We start from the raw sequence: 16,526 nt of genomic DNA, 5'->3' as shown, positions 1-16,526 counted from the left end.
TTCTCCTGCAGTCCAAAGCTGTGCAGGGTCAGGTGAATTGGCCATGCTAAATTGCCCATAGTGTTAGGTGAAGGGGTAAATGTAGGGGTATGGGTGGGTTGCACTTCGGCGGGTCGGTGTGGACTTGTTGGACCGAAGGGCCTGTTTCCACACTGTAAGTAATCTAATCTAATCATCCCCACCCTGAGTTTGTGTGTGTGGGCAGCGGCAGCAGCATGGGAGGGTAGTGGGGTTTAATTCTTCACCTTTGCTGAGCATGTTGCCATAGCGTCACAGATGAGGTAAAGAGTTTCCCATGTGGGATTGTGGGTAAGAACCCACATCCTTCCTTTGTGTTTGCAGCATGCATTCAAGCAGTTTCCCCTGCACTTCGACCCCCCCCCCCGCCCCCATCCCTGTTGCTGTGGTGATGGCACATGGTAGAAATCTAACTCCCTGATCTCCATAACCCTCCCCCAGCCCCACAACACTTTCTGCTTGGTTTCAGTTAGCCCCCTGGTTTTAACTGTGCCGCCATTGGCGGACGCGTCTTCCAGTGGTCCATACCCAAGCTGTGCAATTCCCACCCGACACCTCTCTCCTCTTTCAATGCTCCTTAAAACTGGCCTCTTTTGACCAAGCTATTGGCAGCATGGTGGCACAGTGGTTAGCACTGCTGCCTCACTGCGCCAGAGGCCAGGGTTCAATTCCTGCCTCAGGCGACTGACTGTGTGGAGTTTGCACATTCTCCCCCTGTCCGCGTGGGTTTCCTCCGGGTGCTCCTGTTTCCTCCCACAGTCCAAACATGTGCAGGCTAGGTGAATTGGCCATGCTTAAATTGCCCGTAGTGTTAGGTGCAGCGATAAATGTAGGGGAATGGGTCTGGGTGGGTTGCTCTTCGGAGGGTCGGTGTGGACTTGTTGGGCTGAAGGGCCTGTTTCCACACTGTAAGTAATCTAATCTAATCAAAATGGTTTTGCAGGTCACACTGTCACTGTTCAGTCAAAGGATTGTGGGTTCAATTCCCACTCCAGGACCTGAGCTCGGAAATTTAGACTCATGACTGAGGGGTTTACTGGCAGAGCTAGCTAGCTTTCACATGAGATGATTAACCTCCCCCCACCCCCCCACCCCCCTCCCCAACACCAGACACAAGTAGAAAGCCCCTGTGTCACAAAGCAGACAAGGCATCCCAGCCTCTTCGGCTAATACGTATCCCCTGGTGACAAAAGTAGATGGTCTCATCACTATCACGTTGCTATCTATGAGAGCTTGCTGTGTACTTTCACTTCAAAGCCTACCACATCATCTAAACCTCTGTGAGACATCTGGTCATTGTGGAAGGTGCTATGGAAATGCAAGTATTTGAACTGATATCTCCAAACATGGATGAAAGCTTTGAAAAATGGTGTCATTCTGGGGAAATGCTGCATTGACAGACTCCAGTGTCGTTGTGAGGGAGTGCTGTGTTGACAGAGGTGCTATCTTTTAGTGGAGACATTAACCTGAGCTCCTATCTGCTCCAGAACCACTTTAAAGAAGAGCAGGTCTCCTGACCAATGTTTTCACTCCAGTCAGCATCAGTGAACCAGGCAGTCTGGTCATTATCACAATGCTGTTTCCGGGGGATTTGTTAGCTGGCCAAATTATTGTACACTAAAACGGGGACTGCACATGTGAAAATGCTCCCTGTAGCTGCTAGTAGGGAGCTCTTGCTGTCGCTAGGCAGTGGTTAACTGTTTGTTCTCTCCCGCTTTTCCAGCTGGTTGTTCAAGCCGGGTTATTTCATGGCAGTGAGATGCTCTGTAAGACGGTATACAGCCACGAGGTTAACATGTGCTCCGAGCCGCTGTGGAACCAGAGTCTGGAGTTTGACATCAACATCTGTGACCTCCCACGGATGACGCGTCTGTGCTTTGCTCTCTACGCCGTGATTGAAAAGGCCAAGAAAGCTCGCTCGACCAAGAAGAAATCAAAAAAGGCGGTGAGTGTTCGAGAGTTGACTTGTTTCCTGCCTTAATTTGGCCTTAATCAATACAATGTCCCTTTCTATGTAACAGATCTGATTTGAGCTTATTCAGGTTGGGGGATCTGTTACCAAGTAACACCCAGGTAAGTTGTAAAGTTTCAACCACAACATGGGTGACAAAACTTTCATGTACAATTGGGAGTCCCACTGACTGATGGGTGGAATTATTGTAACATAGAATCTCTGCAGTGTGGAAACAGGCCACTCGGCCCAACAAGTCCATTGAGCATTCCACCCAGACCCACCCCCTACAGTATCCTTGCATTTCCCATGCTAATGCACTTACACATTTCTGGACACTATGGGCAATTTAACATGGCCAATTCACCTAATCTGCACATCTTTGGACTGTGGGAGAAACCAGAGCACTCTGAGGAAACCCACGCAGATGCAGGGAGAATGTGCAAACTGCACGCAGATAGTCACCCAAGGCTGGAATTGAACTCCTGTGAGGCAGTAGTGCTAACCACTGAGCTACTGTGCTGCTGACAGACAGTGTGAATGGCACAGACTCTCCAGGGCATGTTGTCTCTCCGACAGGAGCTCCAGAAAACTTCCAGATCGATTATGATTTAACAGAAAATGTCCTGGATTATTAGCTGGACTCGAGGAGAGAACACTGTCTAGGTGTGTGTTCCCTGGAATCTCAAAGGGTTGAGTGCAATCCGAACAAAGATTCCAAGTTAGTAAGGGGAACGGATCGGGTCAATGAAGTGGAACTATTTCCACGGTTCATAAAGCCAAAGACTGGGGACATGGTCTAAAAATTACCACATCAGCTTTCTGAAGTGAAATTAGGAAAAGATTCTGCTCAAACTGGACAGGGTTCTGTGGAGGTGACAGGTCATGGCTGCTGGCAGGGAAATGAAAATCACCATAATCGCAGAGAACCATATGGGCTATGAGAGAGATAGAGAGAGAGAGAGAGAGAGCAAGAGAGGGGATCTAACCTAAGGGTCACCATGCCCCAGGAGAGGTTGGGAAGCTGGGGCTGTCACAGTAACCTCTAACAGGTGCTGCATGCTGTTGGAATTTGCAAATCAGCCTTCCAGCCAACTGAGCTAATCGATCTTCCATATCCCCTTCCCCCCTACGCCAAATGGGTTAGTCCCAACAACAGCATGTTCTCCATCATCATTCCTGATGCTGTGCTGTTCTTGGGGCTCCGTACACAGCAGCCACTAACAGAACCAGATGGTATTCCCGTGTATCTTAGACTAGGACCTGAGGGCACAGCCTTATAGTAAAAGAAAAACCTGTTAGAATGGAGATAAGGAGAAACTTCTTTAGCCAGAGAGTGAGGAACCTATGGAATTCACTGCCACAGGTCATTGAGTATATTTAACACAGAAATAAGTAAGTTCTTGATTGTCAAGGGGATCAAAGGTTACAGGGTGAAAGCAGAAAAATGGGATTGAAAAATCTATCAGCCGTGATCGAATGGCAGAGCAGAGTCGATGGGCCGAATGGCCTAATTTCTGCTCAGATGTCTTATGGAAGTGGTCATGGGTTTGGAAGGTGCTGACATAGGAATTTCTGTGATTTCAATCTCCAATGGAAGATCAATTCAACAGCAGCTAATATTTATATTTTTATTCACTCATGGGATGTGGCATCCGTGGGCTGGCCCAGCATTTATTGCCCGTCCCTTGAGATGCCAGAGGTGAGCTGCCTTTCTGAGCTGCTGCAGTCTCCCTGGTGTAGGGACAACGTCATCAGAGCACATTTTAAGGCAGGAAGAGATCCCAGGGTGGATTAGAGGAATGTGCACAGGCAAAAACCCATTGGCACAGAGCCAAAGAAAGGAGATGTTTTTACAGATGACCAAAGCGTTGTCACGAGGTCATGTTTCAAAGGCTGAATAAGGAAGTGCAGACAGGGGATGAGGTCTGGGAGGGAACACAAAGCTTTAGGTGAAGGGAGAAGGTGAGACTTGGAAGTGAAGCTGGATTGAGTTTGCAAACGGAGTCCCGTTCATAGTGCGGCCTTTCTCTTAGAAAGAGCTGAAGCCGGCACTTTACGTGAGTTCAGTTGATAAATTGTTCTCAACCATAAGCTGCTCTTCATTCCTGATGAAGGGCTTTTGCCCAAAACGTCGACTCTCCTGCTCCTCGGATGCTGCCTGACCTTTCTGTGCTTTTCCACACTTTTTGACTCTGATCTCCAGACCTGCAGTCCTCACTTTCTCCTCATAAATTGTTCAGGTTGTCGTTGACGGACTGTGGTAATGGGGTGGGGTGTGTAGATGGAGGATCAAGGGGCTGTTTTACCCCCTCAAGGTTCTTCCCCCCGCCAACCCCCCCCCCCCCCCCCCCCCCCCCACCCCATATTCAAGTGAATTAGGAAGCTTTACTGTTAAAATTTCGGTTACATTTTCAGATGAGCTACAGAGGCGTTATTTTCACTGCTATCCGAAAATAACTTGAAGGAGCTTTTGAATGCTGCAGTGCAGGGGCTTAATGGAATGATGGTTTCTCGTGTATCAGATATTGAGATAAGAAACGATGGTCGATACCCAATTCTGAGAAAATCTCCCAGCTCAAATAGAATTTCGCAGTTTTTCTTTGAATATTTCTGTTTTGTACAAAGATAGGGGGTCAATGTGTTAACAAGATCAGGAGTAGGCAATACATATTTGCCAGAAATGCGTGAAATAATTTAAAAAGACACTGCAAAGTAGTTGTATGGATAAATAAATTATTAAGTGCAATAAAAGGACCAAACTGGATTCTTCCTGTGGTTCTAGTTGGTTGTGTTGGGAAGTGTGTGACACTACGTACATGCTCTCTGAGAAAGAGTTCATGGAAATAAATTAACATTGAGTCAGTTCCATGTGCACATGTATATTTCAGACACCTGCAGCATCTTCAGGAGCATTGCAGGAGATGGTCTTTTATTCCAGGGCACTACCTAACGCTTTTAGACTAACCTTGGTTTGTAATGTGGTCCAAGCTGCAATAGGAGCAACTCAGCAGGTCTGGTAGCCCCTGTCCAGAGAGAAATAGAGTTAACGTTTTGAGTCCAGTGAGCCTCCCTGAGAACTCTGATAGGATTGAGGTTGGAGGCCTTAACAACAACAACTTGCATTTATGTGGTGCCTTTATTGTAACGAAAGATCCTACGATGCTTGTCAGTATGGCGTTAAAAATCACACAACACCAGGTTATAGTCCAACAGGTTTAATTGGAAGCTCACTAGCTTTCGGAGCGTCGCTCCTTCATCAGGTGACACAGGAGCATCGCTCCGAAAGCTAGTGAGCTTCCAATTAAACCTATTGGACTATAACCTGGTGTTGTGTGATTTTTAACTTTGTACACCCCAGTCCTACACTAGCATCTCCAAATTATGTCAGTATGACAACATCCTGCACACCATTCATCGATCTGACAAATCTTGACCCTCAACCACAGAGGATTAATTAGAACAGAGGACCATAAACTTGGCCAAAGGGTTCACTTTAACAAGTGCCCTGAAAGAGGAGAGAGAGGTTTTGGGGGCAACACGGGATGGAATTCCAGAGTTTTGGACCTTGAAACAAACAGTGGATCAGATAAAATCAAGGAAGCTCCCAAGGCTAGAATTGGAGGAGCACAGATTGCTTGTGTGATTGGAGGAATTGCAGATATAGAGACGGGACTGAAGTAAAAGCAAGAATCAGAGTTTTAAAGTTGAGGTGTTGCTTAACCAAGAGCCCCCACAGGTTGGAGAGCACGGGGGGTGCTGAGCAATGGATCCAGTATGGGTTATAACATTGGGCAGCAGAGGTTTGGATAATCTCACTTGGACAAGAATATGGGCAGCTTCACAGAGTTCTTCAAAACACTCAAACCTGGAGGTAACAGGAATTGATGAGACCGCCCCTGGAGTATTGTACACAGCTTTGGTTCCCTGATTTGAAGAAAGATGTAGTGGCATTGGAGGCAGTTCACAGGAGTTTAACTAGGTTGATCCCAGAGATGAGGAGTTTGTCATATGTGGAGAGATTGAGCAGTTTAGGCCTATACTCTCTGTGTAACTTCTGACTTTGTTCATCCCAGTCCAACACCAACTCTGGAATTTTGAAGAATGAGGGGAGATCAAATTGAGGTTTTCAAGATGATAAAAGGTGTGGATAACATAGACGTGGAGGGGATGCTTCCTCTTGTGGGACATTCCAGGATGAGAGGTCATAGGATAAGGGGTAGCAGATTTAAAATAGAGTTGAGGAGAAACTACTTCTCCCAAAGGGTTGTGAATCTGTGGAATTCACAATCCCAAAGCGCAGTGGATGCTGGGACAGTGGATTCATTGAAGGAGTTAGACAGTTTTTTAATTGATAATGGGCTGAAGGGATATAGAGAGAAGGCAGGGATATGGGGGTGAGGAGCATATCAGCTCCTATATGGTCGAATGGCAGAGCAGACTCGATGGACTGAATGGCCTAGTTCTGCTCTAATATCTTATGAATTTATATCAGAGGTGTGGATGAGGGTTTTAGTTGCAGGAATGACCTCTTTCTGTGCTGTACGCTTTCCTGGGACCCTGGGTTTAGTGATGAGGGTGTAAGAACACAAGAAAAAGGAGTGTGTGTAGGTCATTCTGCCCTTTGAGTCCATTCTGCCTTTCAGTAAGATCATGGCTGGTCTTCTACAGCACCATTTTCCTGCCCCAACCCTCGATGTTTTTAATTTGTACAAATCGATCGATCTCTGTCTTGAACACACTCAGTGACCCGGCCCCCAAAGCCCTCCAGGGTAGTGAATTCCAAAGATTTGCCTCAGTTGAAAGTGAAGATCTTCCTCCTTATCCTCTTATTCTGAGACCGTCTCTCCTAATTCTGACCCCTGCTCCCAGCGGCTCCTAGCCCTGCTTCCTCACTAGGAGAAACAACCTGCCTGATGTCCGCTTATCATCCCTGTAAGAACATTGTAGGTTTGAATGTGATCACCTCTTCTTCTTCTAAACTCTGGAGAACAAAGCCCCGGTCTATTTAATCTTTCCTCACAGGACAATATCTCCATCCCAGAGATTGCTTCGGTGAATCTCCGTTGCACTCCCTCTGGGGCAAAAGCATTCTATCTTCAATAAGGAGAACAAAACTGCACAAAATACTCTTGTGTGGTCTCACCAAGTCCGAAGTCACATGATCCCAGATTATGGTGCAACAGATTTAAATGAATGTGTTGGACTACAACCTGGTGTTGTGTAACTTCTGACTTTGTTCATCCTAGTCCAACATCAACTCCATATAATTGCTGGAAGCCATCTCGAATGTGATACCCCAATTGCCTTGTAACAAAGGCCAATACACCTTGTTTGATGTTAACTTTTAATGGCTCGTGAACAAGAGCATCCAAACCCTTTCGAAGTTCAACCATTCCCAATCTCTTACTATTTAAGAAATGCTCTATATTTTAGCTTTTCCTTACAAAATGGAATAATCTTACACTTTGTCTTCCATCGGCCAAATGTTTGCCCACACAGTCAACTTCGCCAAGTCGCTCTGCCTCCACCTCAGACATCACATCCCCACCCAGGTTTGTGTCATCTGCAAACTTGGAAAGATTATGTGTAATCCACACCAAAGTTGGATGATGAACATCTGTGGACCTTGGCAGTAACTCACTCGTCAAAGCCCAACAAACTGAGAATGACCCACATTTTCCTACCCTCTGTTTCTCTCTCGGTATGTTCCCCCATGAATCTCAGCCTGGATTCACTAACAGCTATGTGATTCATGTATTTCTGTTGGAGCAGTTACTGTTCAGTGGATCAGATATTAATCTCTGAGTCAGAAGGTTGTATGTTCAACTCCCTTATGCTATATTGTTGTTAACCAATCACTTGTGAGAGACCTTATGGAGGGCCTTCTGCAAACCTACATACAGTCAGTTGTTCTATAGCGCGATGGTCGTATTCTTGTGCAACCCCATGTTATAGAAGAATCACGCCTTAGAAACAGTGCTTAAAGTGTTGCTGAAACAATCACGTTACAGCTAACACACATTTTAAAAGTTTGCGCTTTAGAAACAGTGTTCCCCCATTTGTTAATTGCGTTACAATGAATTCAAGTTGACGAAATGTGTCTTATAACAGAATGACCTGTATATCACATCCATTGGTTCCCTCCTGTCTATTCTGCTAATTGCATCCTCAAAAAATGTGACTCCCAGTTTACAAATCCGTATTGACTCTGCCTAATCCTGCTCTTATTTTCCAAGTGCTTTGTTGTTTCATCCTTTTCAAATAGATTCCTTCCCAATAACTATCATCAGGTTGACAGATCTGCAGGCCCCCCGTTTTTCCTTTCCCTCCTTTCTTAAATAGTGGGGTCACCTCTACTCCCTTCCAATCTGCAGAGTTCCAGGACCTATAGGGTGATGCCCACCAATATATGTAGTACTTCTCCTGCCTCCTCAGGGGCGTCTGGGAATGAACTTCAATAGAGTCAAGTTCATCTTGTACACATCCAATGTCAACATGTATTTGTTCCCATTTCAAGGTCTACAATTTGGTCATGAGACAAAACCAAAAGGGTTATACCCGAAACATCGACTTCTCCACCTCCTGATGCTGCCTAGCTTGGTGTGCTTTTCCAGCCTCCTGCTCGTCAACGTTAAAGACGTGAGGCAGGACCTGACATTTTCTGACTCTGTGACGGCTGTTTTGCTTTGCTGTGTTAGGAACATTCACGGTATGTTCTGATTCAGTTTTTGAAAACAGTAGGGTCCTCCACCATGTTGAAGTTTTGGAACATCAGCTCCACCTGATCCTGAGCAGACAACATTGAAAACAAATATTGGACTCTAGGAGTCCAATTCTCTCAAATTACTCAAAGGTTGGCTTAAAGTTGGGGGTTGGAGTCAGCAAACCTCCACGTGGTTCATATCGGGATTTTGAATTAATCCTACAGTTTTTGGTAATCTAGGTCATCAGTTGTAATAGACTTGGGTTCACGAACCTCTCCATAATTCCCTTTATTCATTATTCACTCATGGGATGTGGGTGTCACTGGCCAGGCCAGCATTTATTGTCCATCCCTAATTGCCCAGAGGGCAATTAAGAGTCAACCACATTGCTGTGGGTCTGGAGTCACGGGTAGACCAGACTGGGTAAGGATGACAGTCTCCTTCCCTAAAGGGGATTAGTGAACCAGAGGGTTTTTTCCAGCAATTGACAATGGATTCACAGTCGTCATTAGACTCCAGATTTTTTTTTATTGGATTCAAATTCCACCATCTGCCATGGCAGTATTTGAACTCTCGCTCCCATAATGTTACCCAGGTCTCTGGGTTAATAGTCCAGTGATAATACAGTATTTCATTTGGGGCAGCTATGGCTCAGGGGAGACATTTTCCCTCTGAGTCAGAAGGTGTTAGGTTCAGATCCCAACCCAGGATTTAGGCTGATGTTCCAGTGCAGTGCTGAGGGAGTGCTACACTGTCAGAGTCACCATGTTTAGAATGAGAGATTAAACAAAGGGTCCTACCCCTCTCTCTTCGGCGAACACAAATAATCCTGTAGCTCTATACATAAAAAGACAGTTCTCCCTGGTATCCTTACCAATATTTAATCTGTAGATTATTATTCCAGAAACCCAAGCTGTTGGGATCCTGGTTAGATACCATCATGGCAGATGGTGAAATTTGAATTCAATAAAAATATGGAATAAAGAGTCTAATAATGACTGTGAAACCCTTGTTAATTGTTGAGGAAAATCCATCTGGTTCATCGCTGTCCTTTCAGGAAGGAAACTGCCATCTTTCCCTGATTCGGCCTACATGTGACTCCAGACCCACAGCAATGTGGTTGAGTCTTAATTGTCCTCTAGGTAGGTGGGATGGGCAATAACTGCCGGCCCAGCCAGTAATGCTCACATCCTGTGAATGAATTAAAAATAAATTAAAATAACATTGCTGTTTGTGGGAGCTTGCAGTTTACAAATTGACTGCTGGATTTCTTACACTCCAACACCGGCTACATTTCTGAAGGTGTAGTTAAAATACTCCCCTCCTATAGCAGCGCCATGAGGTGCCTAACCTCGTGGACTGCAGCAGTTCAGCAAGGTGGCTCAGCACCTGGAGGACAGATCCGGATTGTAAACAAATACAGGTCTTATCAGGGACACCTACATCCCCTGACTGAATGGGAGGCCAATGGCTGAGAAAGGGCCTACATAAATGCAAACTTTCTAACCTTTCTAGCAAGATCATTTGATGAGTTATGGAGACACTGCAGCATTTAGCACCTAATAACCCATTTTGCGAGCTGACCATGAGCAGATACATACACACAACGTTACTGAAGATCAGTCTGAAATCAAGCCACGCCACGCTCATTTCTCTCTCTCCACAGATGCTGCCAGACCTGCTGAGTTTCTCCATCATTCTCTGTGTTAGTGGGAATGTTACCGACTGGAATTAACAATTGTATGGTCTGCACAAATTGAGCAAACCCATTTAATCATACAACCAAGCTCTTTATTCCAACCTGCATTGTATCAGCTTCCTGACTATAGCCATCTGCTGGAAACAATTTCTTGTTTCATATGGAATTCTGTTGAATGATTTCCAACAATTGACATATCATGGATTTCCGAGAACTCGAGATTTCGAATGAGCAATAGGGGACGGGGACGTCAGTGTCCTTGATGGAGTGCAGGCACAGGTTTGATATCAGTTTGTAGATTGTGATGAGGCCTGGTGTTCTGTCAGTGAAATTATCAATGTCAAAGGCTTCATTTCCTTTCCCCATCATTACACCCCTCCCCTGCCCATCACCAGCCCATATTTACACAATGGGGCGATTGCCTTCTCAGAAAAGATGGATGAATAAAACGAAATGAAAGATACCAATCATCTTAAAGCCAGTTTACAGCCAACAAAACAGTCTCTGTTGTAGCCAATTTGCATACAGCACCCATAAGGTGCAACATGATAAAGATGAGATTTGGGTGATGTTCAACTGAGGGATAAATAATGGCCAAGACCCCAGAGACATCTCCCTGTTCCTCCTCAAAATGACGCTGAGGGATTTCTTACATGGACCTGAGAGGTTCCTGTTTAACACTCCCTCCAAACATACTGGGAGTGTCAGCATTAACCTTTGTGTTTGAGTGTTTGTGAGAGGGTGCCTTGAACCCATAACCTTCTCAATCAGAGGTGAGGGTGCTGCCAGCTGAACCATAGCAGGGGGACTGCCCAACAGCGGTACCGACATTCCAGAGGCGAAGGTTTTTAAAAGGTGCTGTCTTTTAGATAAAAGCCTTACCTTCTTTATTCAGACTAACAAACCATAAGAAACAGGAACAGGAATAGATCATTCAGTCCCTCGAGCCTGCTGTGCCATCCAAAAGGATCGTGGCTGATCCAACATTCCTCACGTCCACTTTCCTGAACTTTCCCCGTAACCCTTGATTCCCCGACTGATCAAGAATCTCTCCCAGCCTTAAATATACACAAGGACTTTCCCCCAAAGTTCTCTGTGACAAGGAGTTTCAAAGACCCTTAACCCTCTGAGAGAAGAAATTCCTCCTCCGCTCAGTCTAAAATGGGGGCCCTTAATTCTGAGACTGTGCCATCTGGTCCTGGACTCTCCTCTCAGTACTTATCCAGTCAAACCCATACGGATCTGATATGTTTCAGTAAAATTAGCAGTCACTCTTCTGAACTCCAGTGGATACAGTCCCAACCTGTTTAACCTTTGATCATAACACAGTCCCTCCATCCCAGAGATCAACAACATCAACCTTCTCCAAACTGCCTCCAATGAAATGGTATCTTCTCTTAAGTATCAGGGGGCAGATCCTACAGGTCCTGTGGTTTCTTCAATGAACAACACCAAAACAGTCATTATTTGAGCTAAAGCCCAGTGATTATAAACTCTTTGTGGATGAGATGCAGTATTGCATATTGCAGGACCCAAATAAAAATTGAAATTGGTCCAGTTTTTGAACTGGCCCCAGTTGAAAGCTCAGCCTCTTTAGCTTGTTCAAATTCACTGACGAATTGAATCAGACTGCATCTCATCTCCCCCTTTACTGATGGGACTGTTTCTCATTGCTTCCAGGACTGTCCAATCGCGTGGGTGAACACCATGGTGTTTGACTACAAGGATCAGCTGAAGACAGGGGAGACGTGGCTGTTTACCTGGCCATCAGTACCCGGTAAGACTTCAATCTGCCCAGTCACTGCGATAAGGAATAACTCATGCTGAGTGCTGCAGTTCCCAACAAGAGGCCAATCTCACCCTGCCTTAACCAGAGTGACCCTAACCCAAATATCATAAAGACTCTGGTTGTAAGTTTGCTTGCTAAGCTGGAAGGTTAGTTTTCAGATGTTTCATCACCATACCAATTAACATCATCAGTGAGCATCTGGTAAAGTGCTGGTGTTATGTCCCACTTTCTGTTTATGTGTTTAGGTTTCCTTGTGTTGGCAATGTCATTTCCTGTGTTGGTGGTGCCATTTCCTATTCTTTTTCTCTGAGGGTGGTTGATGAGGTCCACATCACTGTGTTTGTTGATAGAGTTCCAGTTGGAATGCCAAAACTCGCTATCGTAAAGGCTAGCTGGTGACTGATCACACCCTAATATTGTGTTCCCTCTCTAGTCTTCCAGGAATATTCACAGCAAAAGTTTTAAATAAATAGATACTTTCCTAACTATTAAAGGATGTGGGGATGGTGCAGGTAAATGGCGTTGAGGTGGAAGATCAGCCATGGTCCAGCTGAATGCAGTCTTGAGGGACCGACTTACCTCCTCTTGCATTGATTTTTTTACCTTTAACCTGTACACATGTGAGGCACAGGAGGACAGATGGTTTTAGCATGTTGTCACATGAGATCAATGCAAGTTGCAGAGCCACCGAAAGTCCATCGCATTGGTTAATATGTAAAAACAAAGACCCCCCTCCCCCCACAGACTGTCATTAGCAGCTGCTTGCAAATTCTTCAGTACAGGGCGGGGAGAAGGAGAATCGTTTTGTTTTCCATGCAAGGCAACAACAAAGGGTCGTGAAAATGTTTGAAACTCTTACTCATCGTCACTCCTTCCTAACTGCACCCAAACCAGCGAGGTAGGAAGGATTAGTCCGAGAGAGGGGCAGCGAAGATGGACTGTACTCCTGGGAGGGAAGGGCTGTATGAAACGGTTCAGTGACCTCACTCTCTCTCTGACCTGTGAGAGATCCCATACAGAGTTAATTAACTCAACTTGAGATCATAAACCTCAAAGCAGTTGCTTCAGTTTTAACTGTGGCGAAAGGCCAAAAGGACACAGAGCCAGAGTTTTAAAAAGCAAATTTAGGACAACCATCAGGAAGTATGTTTCACATGAAGTGCGCTGGAACAGCTGGGGAAGGTTGGCAGCTGCAGTCATCGAGTCCAGGAAGTAAAGCTCTTGAAGAAAAGATTCAATGCTAAAAATAAGGAGACATTTAAAGTTGGCAATCCAAGCAGGCCTGTCCAAACCTCTGTCTGAAGGGTTTTCATTCAAACCTTTTTCAATTGTAATTCTCCTCATGCTCTGTGTTACTCATTTTACAAAGTGTTTGGGGTGGGGAGAAATGCACCTTTGTTTTGCAAACAATGCCGTGCATGTATTGCTTGGAATTCCTGATCAATGGAAGCCAGCTGCTCCTTGGCTGCTCCTGCAGCTTTGATTGGGTTAGTGAAAGCTGAGGCGAAAGTGAGGACTGCAGATGCTGGAGATTAGAGTCGAAAAGTGTGGCGCTGGAAAAGCCCAGCAGGTCAGGCAGCATCTGAGAAGCAGAAGAACCAACGTTTCGGGCAAAAGCCCTTCATCAGGGAAAGTGAAAGCTGAGTGAGGGACCCTTCCTTCCAACCACCAATCAGATTCATTACTCCCATCGACCAATCAGGCTATACCCTCTACCTGTGTTCACCTATCACTACTTCACCACCCCACCCCCTCCCTACCCAAAACCCTCCCCCATCGCCTTTATCTGCAGCTCCCCCCAGTCCCACTCCCAGACCTGAAGAAAGGTGACACCTGGAACTTCGACTTTTCTGCCTCCTGGTGCTGCCTGGCCTGCTGTGTTCTTCCAGCCTCCTGCCTGTCTACCTTTGTGAAAGTTGAGGCTGCTACAGTCTCCACTAAAACTGCCCTCCCCAGATTCACGTATAAGCTGAAATTTTATAAACAAGTTTTTATTTAAATGTGTATGTTTTAAATTTTTTTATCATTTTGGAGAAATGTGACATTCCATGAGCTCGCTTTCCAGACGTTGCTCAGTGGCAATTAAAGAACTTTATCCCTGTTGCACCTCTCAAAAAAAAGGTGTGACTTAGAATTGTTCAACAATCTGGAAATTAGACATTGCTAATTAGGTCTTGCATTCAAATGCAAGAAAACCAACTTCAGAAGGAAACAATTTCTTGTGCAGTACACTGCTGGGGGATGTGAGCAGGTGCTATTGAAATGTAGGACTTGGCATCCTGCATTAGGAAGGAAATTTACGCTTGCTGATAAAGATCATTGTCACATTGATGAACCAGCTCTTACATCAGAGAAATGGCTATCCTCCAATTAAGAATGGGAGAGAGTAAAAGCAGTTTATTTGAATTAGTAATGTTGCACTTTCTACCTTTTTCTGCAGATGACAAGGGAGAGCTGTTGAACCCGATGGGCACTGTACAGAGTAACCCAAACACTGACAGCTCTGCAGCCTTACATATCAATTTCCACAGTGCCGTGTCCCACCCTATCTACTACCCATCCTTGGAAAAGGTATGTACAGAGTTCAGTCCTGGGCTACTCGCTTAGGCCCTGAAGGTGTTCCAGTCCTCGAGCAGTATTGAAAAGAGTGAGCCCATCTTTCCCAGGAACAGGAAACACAAAGGTGCAGTGCAGACAAAGGCAAAATACTGCAGATGCTGGAAATCGGAAACAAACACAGAAAACGCAGGAATGTACTGGACTCAAAATGTTAAATCTGTTTCTGTCTCCACTACCAGACCTGCTGAGTTTCTCCAGCATTCTCTGTGTTTAATTTAAGTAATTTGCTTGCACCTCTGGATTGCTTTCTATGGGGTGGACATCCACTGGGAGTTACTCTGCCCATCTCAGGGTTGAAATGTTTCCGAGAGGGGAAATGGTAAAAGATAAATACAAAACCTAGCAAGAAATCAGACTCACCTGACTAACAGAGTGTGTTTGTTTCACTGGTGTGGAACTGTGTTGAAGGAATTCAATCTACATAATTCCACTGTGTTATTGCTTTGTCCCATTTCTTCAGACTCCATGTCTAAGGTACTGACTTGTACAGTGGTCAGCCTCTCTAAAAACTCTTCGTGTTCTCTGGATTGGGTTCCTGGGATGAGGAATCTGTCCTATTCAGAGAGGCTGAGTGAGTTGGTTCTATATCCTCTGGAGTTTAGAAGGATGAGGTGATCTCAGTGAAACATGCAGGATTCTGAAAGGGTCGACACTGAGGAATTGCTTCCCACGAGCTGAGTAAGTGAGATCACAGGGACACTGGCTCAGGATAGACATTGATTATTTAGGACAGAAATGAAGAGGCATTTCTTCAGTCAAAGGATTGAGCGTCTTGGGAAGTCTCTGGTATGGATTCACTTTTGTTCTGTACTTTTAAGCCTGAGACTGCAAGCTCTGAAGAAGGGTCACTGGACCTGAAACGTTGACTTTGCTTTCTCTCTCCACACATGCTGCCAGACCTGCTGCGTTTTTCCAGTAATTTCTGTTTTTGCTTCTGATTTCCAGCATCCGCAGTTCTTTAGAGTTTTTTTTGCAAGATATTTAGTTTCACAAAAGATTGAGAGGTCTACGGGGCAGGGGTTAAAACCAAAGGTCGGCCATGATTGGACAGGGTGGCAGAGCCTGTTTGGAGGAAGCCTATGGGCCAGTCCTATTTTCTATGTTCTTATGGTTCATTATAGGTGACCATCTATAATGTGAGAATCCAGGCAGTGAAGATCAACCAGATGTTCAACTGTGGAATGCTTCACAATGAAGCCCAACTTGTAAGAGGCTCCCATTTTGTCAGTTCTAGCAGGATCACCCAGAAGAAGCTGGAGGCCTGGCACACATTACACCCCCCACTCGCCCCCCCCCACCTTGTAGACACTGTGCCAGGAAGCGTGGCATCTGTGCTTTTTGCCTGAAACTGTAGCCATTGTGGTAGAGGAGGTGGTGACCTCTCTCAGTCTGAGCTATTCAGTGTCTTAGCTGCTGAGGGACAGCGGGGAGCCTGTGATACTTAATCCCAGTTAGCAGTTAGCGCATCGACTGGTGAATGTTCACAGGACAGCGACGCAAATTTCCGAAAGTGAAAACATAAGCACCTATTAATTTCTCTGAACTTTTGCTTTTTAAGATATAAATTTGATATATTCTTCTCTTCCTCAGATTCTCGAATTGGGTAAGAATGGAGATCGTGTAAAAGCATCACAGGCTGAGGTAAATACTGAGGAATGTGTACAGAGTGTGTGAATTCTGTAGTGTGCATACTCTGCGCATTATTCCCAAGGGGTGTTTTGCCCCCTGATTATGCATACTTCA

The 16,526-nt window shown here is 45.3% G+C and overlaps 1 protein-coding gene across 10 annotated transcripts in view; it reads left to right on the top strand.

Annotated features, from left to right (window-relative positions):
• The window catches only part of pik3cd (phosphatidylinositol-4,5-bisphosphate 3-kinase, catalytic subunit delta), a 235,114-nt gene that overhangs the window by 173,356 nt on the left and 45,232 nt on the right, over positions 1-16,526 (top strand). For all 10 annotated transcript variants that reach the window (XR_015753428.1, XM_087980286.1, XM_087980282.1 and 7 more), the window contains 4 exons: positions 1,742-1,963; positions 12,056-12,152; positions 14,605-14,735; positions 16,374-16,424. Coding sequence is in view for 9 of the 10 variants with exons in the window: in XM_087980286.1 (XP_087836412.1) it covers positions 1,742-1,963; positions 12,056-12,152; positions 14,605-14,735; positions 16,374-16,424 (501 nt within the window). In the remaining variant the exon portion in view is untranslated. The remainder of the gene's footprint in view (positions 1-1,741; positions 1,964-12,055; positions 12,153-14,604; positions 14,736-16,373; positions 16,425-16,526) is intronic.

This window comes from Chiloscyllium plagiosum, unplaced genomic scaffold (assembly GCF_037043375.1).
Source record: "Chiloscyllium plagiosum isolate Xiang-an unplaced genomic scaffold, Cpla_swu_hap1 HiC_scaffold_37, whole genome shotgun sequence".
Classification (NCBI taxonomy): Eukaryota; Metazoa; Chordata; class Chondrichthyes; order Orectolobiformes; family Hemiscylliidae; genus Chiloscyllium; species Chiloscyllium plagiosum.
Note: the sequence above shows the minus strand (reverse complement) of the source record. Positions and strands in the feature narration are given on the sequence as shown.